At 29.0% G+C, this 6283-nt stretch overlaps 1 protein-coding gene across 1 annotated transcript; it reads right to left on the bottom strand.

The window, feature by feature from the left end:
- Positions 1-4340: 4340 nt before the first annotated feature.
- LOC120081801 (protein BIG GRAIN 1-like E) lies at positions 4341-5266 on the bottom strand. The gene has a single exon (XM_039036969.2). It carries the CDS (start codon positions 5195-5197, stop codon positions 4379-4381), a length of 819 nt encoding a protein of 272 aa, XP_038892897.1. The 5' UTR covers positions 5198-5266; the 3' UTR covers positions 4341-4378.
- Positions 5267-6283: the final 1017 nt, after the last annotated feature.

The raw sequence follows: 6283 nt of genomic DNA, 5'->3' as shown, positions 1-6283 counted from the left end.
CTCTTATCTATAGAGTTAGGAATTAAGAGTTATTGTAAAGTATAATCTTCTTCTAAATAAATAATCCTTCATTAATATGATTACTTTAAGAAGAGTTTTTTAAATGATAATATATACAATTAGGTAATGATTTATATATAGATCTTGTGTAAATACTATAAATATTAAGGAAGTTAAAATGAAGGAAAGTGTGAACAACCTCGACACTTAAAATAAGATGTCAAGAGTGATTCTGGACTAAAGGACATAATTGACATTAAGGAAGGACAAACATGAAGCTAAAAAGACAGTAAGACTAGAGTTGAAAGTGACACCTTAAGACTAAAATGGACCTAAAGAAGGGGGTTGGCTTAGGTATTAGCCCAAGTCGGTGTCTTCGACCTTGGCTAGTGGGGCATTCCTCGAAGACGCCCCTATCGAAGTGATCACCTTAAGCCCAAAATGAGGCTCATAAAAGATGTTTGGCCAAGGGCGACTCTAGCAAAATGTTAAAACGGGCACACTCCAACTCGATGAATTAAAGGATAACCTCAATGCAACTTTCTGAATCCTATTGAAAAAAGGACCTCGATCATTGCATTTATAAATACATCGTGATAGCTCCAAGGAGAATTTAGTCCATTTTAATACTTAAATTCTCTACTTGATACACATAACACTTCCTAACTTAAACACTAAAATTTCTATGGTAAGCATCACACTGGTGTACAGATCTTTTCATCTTGTAGTTCATATTCTTCCCCAAATTATAAATTTACCATTGCTGTCATGTGAAAATCAAATACGTTTTTGTTGATTCAAATTTTGGCATTAAGTACATAATGCGAGAAGATAAATATCATTTTCAATAATTTTTTTATGAATGTATGGAATCACAATAATAATAATAATAATAATAATAATAATAATAATAATAATAATGAAATATAGAATATATGATTTTTTAAGAAGCAAGGATGTGTATACATCATAGAATAGTAAAATTAATTATAATGTAAACAAAATTTAAAGATAAGTTTGAGAATGAATAAGTGAAGAAGAAAAATAAGGGTTGGACCCTCCACCCCACTAAGGAGTTGTATAATATAATGGGAGAGCTTTGATTCAAAGCCAAAACAGAATAACCAAAGGGCCAAAGGGACATCATTGCTATCTCTCCATTATTATCTCTTTCAAAAGGCTATGAAACCAATAGGATAGAACTTAGCTCCAACTTAATTATGTAACCTTTGAAACAACTCTCTAGACCTCTTAAATTCTCCATTTTGTCAACCAGACAAATTCTCTTATTTTGGTTAATTAATTGAAAATTGTTTATAATATCAAACTATTTATAAAAATTGTAAAAAAAATATTACTAGATACTCAATAGTTATAATCTTTATTAAAAGAATTAAAATTTTTCTATTTTATATAAATAAATTTTTCAAAATATTCAAATCTCCTAATTAATTTGTATATTTCTTTTATCTCTTTTACATAAAACGACAAAGTTTTTCTGCCCCAAACTTTATCAATTCCCAATTTTTTTGTTTCTTCTCCTAATAATTTATTATTTGTATGTGTTGGAAGTTGAAGTATGATATGCATCTCAAATTTCTTTAGCTTTAATTTTATATTTCTCTACATTTTATTCCCCATATAATTTAAATTTAATCCAATGATATTAATAATTTAATAGTGCTAGTTCTTTCATAAACTAATGGTATATGTGTGTGTGGCAACTTCAAAAGATGAATTTTTAATTTTGTCTCCAATATAAGATTTTAAATTTTTACCGTGCTTAAATAGGTCTACGAATTTTTAATAATTTTATATCCATTAAAGACCTAACATGTTGAATAATCTATGAAGCACAGATACAGATATCACTATCCAATACGGATGCAATCGGATACGGTGATTCGTCAATTTCTAAAAAACTAAGACACAGATACGTCTATCGTCATTTTTTAATATATATTTTTCTAAAAAACAAGGATACTGATACATTGAAAATACATTCTTTTTCTTTAAAAAAATATAAGATATAGATAAATTTAGTATACAAGTTAATAACAATGCATAAAATAGAATACAAACACTAAAATACAATACAAAAAAAGCAACATCTATGATGTTGAAGTACGATAGTTAATAAAATGCAATAGAAAGATGATTCATATTGCAAAGAAAAAGAAGAAGAAGATGATGATTAGATGGAGAAGTATGAAGATAAACGAAGAACTTCTTCAATGAATTGTTGAAGATATTCAAATACTTTATATTTTGGTGGACTTTGTGAGAACTCAAACGTGAAGATAGAGATTAGATGATTCTAGTCTAGGATTTGATCCGTATTTTTTTTTCCTTTTAGTTTTGGACTCAAGTAGTGAGTTTTTTTAAATAGGTTGCCTAGTTTTAGATTGAGAAAGATTAGATGAGTTGCTTGTTTTTTTTTAAAAAAAGCACGCGTAGAAATAGATTCGTCAAATTGCGTGTCAGATATATATCTGAAAAGTATCTTGAAGTATTGGTATCCGATACATGTTTGATACCGATTCTTTGCCTCACATGAAATATATGTACTTCATAGTGAATAACTTTACAAATGTTTGGGCTATATTATTAGACACAAGATTAAGATGTATTTATTTAGTAAATTTGCAAAATTTTAAAAGTCTTAAATACATTATTAGTGAATTTAGATACAAAATTGAACATTCAAAGATCTAAGATGATTAGACATTTCTATAAATGATTAAATTTAAAAATTAAAGAAGTTTTCTTTTAAGTTAAATTAGTTTTTTTTTTAATTTAAAAAATACACAACTAAACTCAAAAAAAAAAAAAAAAAAGTGTCCCTCCTCTTAGTTAGTACCCTTTTTTGAAGGACTAAGATGGTGTAGTTATGATTAATTTGGAGGTTTGCTGTTTCACAAATGAATAGTGTTACAAATTTTTATATGGTCAAATCAACAAATTTATTGGATCAGATCACAATAATCATCTTATTTTGGAAATATATGGTAGACAAGATGAGCAATGTAGTATAATTTATGGAATTTTGGTTCTCTCCAACAACCAAAAGGCAAAGATTTAAAGCAAAAATTCCTTATTTTAATTGGCATGCATTTCACACATGCCTAAGGTTGCATGATTAGTGACCTCTTTGATTTTATTAATTAATCAAAAAAGTGAATTTTCAGTTTCATTAATATAATCTCATTTAAGGTTTGGAGATTAATATCAACTCATTAATTAAATATCATTAATGGATGTGCCCCCAAAAGTAATATAAAATATATATCTATTGGATCATAAAAGCCCCCACAAGAATAAATGGCTATGATTTTGTTTGGTAAGAATCTAGTGTGAAAATCTTTTTACATTGCAATGGAAATCTAATTAGCATGGTGGACATTAAAGAAAAAGGAGACGACAAACTTTCCAAACTTTGTGTACAAAATTAAAAGAAAAAGGGGCTAAATTATTAAAAATGACTCCAAACTTTGCCATTTCTTTTACTAAAAATATATTATACTTTCAAAAATGGCAATATTCACTTCAATTTTGTTTCAAAACTTTTCACGCGTAAGAATTGACGTATGAATACTTTTCAAAATTACTTACATATATTTGGTTAATGAAAGCTATATTGCAATTTTTGAAAGTAACGTACTTCTTGAATGAAAGATAAAGTTATGGGACATTTAATAATTGGTTAAATTATAAAATAATTCCAATATTAATTTGTCATCAGTTTAAAAAACATCCTTATATTTTTAAAAGTTGTAATATTATCCTAATTCCAATCCTTGGTATTAAGTCGAAGAATTGAAGTAAAAGTTCTTTAGAATTTTGGATGAAAATTGAGTTGAAAAATATTTGTGAGGTAGAGACTTATAATAAAAATTTATATCACAACATAGTTTTAGGTTATCACCACAAAATTTTAAGTCTTGAATTTTATTATTTTAATGATAGTTTTAAAACATTTATAAAAAGTTGAGAGGTAATATTGAATCTTTGAAAGGAAAAAAAAACTTGAATGCTCCCTTGAATGCACCTATCCCAAGTATGGTTCAACAAAATGCTATCACGTGATATTTTCTTTTTTAAGAAAAATAATTTTTTTTTTTTTGTGTGTGGTAAATAAGTGGGAAACATAAATGATAACACTGCACTTAATCATTGCTCACATGTCACAATTTTATTGAATGCAATTTCAGACTGCACAAGAAATGAGCGAGGTGGCACACCCAAGTTTTTTTTTTTTTTTTCCTTTGTGAAAAGGGTATTTATTAATTTAACCGGAAAAAGCAAATAATTGATAGAGATAGAAGAGAATGGAATTTTGATTTTTGAAAAAAATGGATAATGAAAAGATGAAATTAATTTACAATCTGTTCATGGTCTGAATGTTGGTGGTTTGATACACAGGCAACTCAGTTGATGAATAACAATCAAATTTATCGTAAATCCTCAACTCAAAAAGATCAGAACTAGAATCACTCTCATCCCCTTCATCTGGATCGTTGATTTTTCTCCACATCTCCGATTTTTTTTTATCAATCCCATTTCCGAGATTCTTGGAACTATTAGCTGCCCGTTTCTGATCCAAAAAGCTTCTAATTTCCTTGTAATTTTTGCTCGGAGTTTGTACAGTGCAGCAATTGGGAGCTGGTGGAGTTCTAAATCCTGAAATTTTTGAAGAATTAGATGAAAATTTTGAATCAATCAACGTACTTAAGCTACTTCTTCTCTTTTTTCCGCCGATTTCTTGATGAAGATCTTCGTTTCTTATTGGATTTTTGGGTTTCTTTTTCTTTTTGGAGGACGATTGATTGAACAGAGAATTCAGGAAATTGGCAAGGCGGCCGCCGGGGGAGCTGGGTTGTTGGCGCTGTTTTTTCTGATCTTTAATTGATTGTTTCTCCGCCGTGTACGGTGGTGGTGGGAGAGGAATCACATTGGTTCTTATAGGCAAATCGAGGCTCATTCTTCCGCCTCTCCGGTCGCCGTGATCCTCTCTGAAGATCTTCTGAGAAAATAACGAAGTTTCGTAGGTGGTGGCGGCGGTGTAAGGGAGTTCATTGCTACCGGAGAAGTAGCGGGCGGCTTCAAAGACATCGAGCTCGCCGGAATCTTTGCGGCGGTGAAGTGATTTGCGGAAGAGTTTATCTGGGTTGCCGGAGAGGTGGCCGGTGATGGACATGGTCGGAGAGGGAGTTTGGGCGGAGAGGTTTGTGGGGGAAGGGAGAGAATTTTGTGGGAGACGAGTGAGGGAAGAGGCAAATATATATATGGAAGAAAAAAAGAAGAGAGGTTTTTAAGGGCATTTTTATTTTTAATGTATTAAGATTTTGAATTTTGAATTTTAAAATACATAATTATATTAAAATATTATACAATTTTTTAGAAATGTAGAGCTAATAAAAAATTATATACTATAGCTAAATACTAATTATACAAAATCTTTAACATAAACATGTTCATATATTAAAGTAGTTAATATTAGTTTATAATCAACATAATATTTAATGCATACAATTAATTTTACGATGTACAAATATATTATCAAACACATCTAAAACAATTTTTAAATGAAGCAAAATAGTTATCTTTCTCTTTATTCTTCATTCTACAAATAATATATAATTTTTTAACTAGAGATAAGTTAATAAGAACCCTTTTTGGGTCTAATTCACGACATGTAAAAGTGAAGAGATTTTGACCTGTTGAGCTAAGTCCATGTTAATGAATTTTACGCCTATAACTAAGTTAAATGCATGGTTTAGACTATGGTTTAGACTTAATGTTATTGTTAAAAGAGTAATACTTAGGTGCAGCTTAGGTTGCATTTAAATCATATATTCCTCATTTTTATGCATAATAGAGGCTACACATAAATATTTTTCTAAGAACATAAGAAAAAAAAAAAAATAATAAATGTAGAAGTGATTTTTATAATAAAGTTTTATATAATTTTAATATTATATGATGGATGTGTCTTTTTGGAAGAGACCCAATTGACAATAATCTTGATTTGGAAATAGAGAAAAGAGTAGTGAGCACCAAGAAAAACAAACCTTTTCTTTTCTCTCCCTCTTTTCTTAATAACTGTATCAAAAGGCAAGATAAAAACCATGTTGGTTTGATTAATTACAAATCAAGGTTTAAATTAAAACCCAATATTGTGTTTTTTTTCAACTCCATTTGTATTCTCTCTTTTGTTAATTTCACTAAGCCATATCATTATGTAGAAAATAAGGTCAACAACACATTTTTTTTTTAAAAAAAA

Source organism: Benincasa hispida, chromosome 7, assembly GCF_027475165.1.
Source record: "Benincasa hispida cultivar pf3 chromosome 7, pf3_genome.v1.1, whole genome shotgun sequence".
Lineage (NCBI taxonomy): Eukaryota > Viridiplantae > Streptophyta > Magnoliopsida > Cucurbitales > Cucurbitaceae > Benincasa > Benincasa hispida.
The sequence above is the reverse complement of the archived record's forward strand: the minus strand, read 5'-3'. Positions and strand labels throughout refer to the sequence as shown.

Excerpts from the sequence above, each read along its gene's own strand:
- LOC120081801 (XM_039036969.2), bottom strand. The coding sequence starts at position 5,197 with ATGTCCATCACCGGCCACCTCTCCGGCAACCCAGATAAACTCTTCCGC.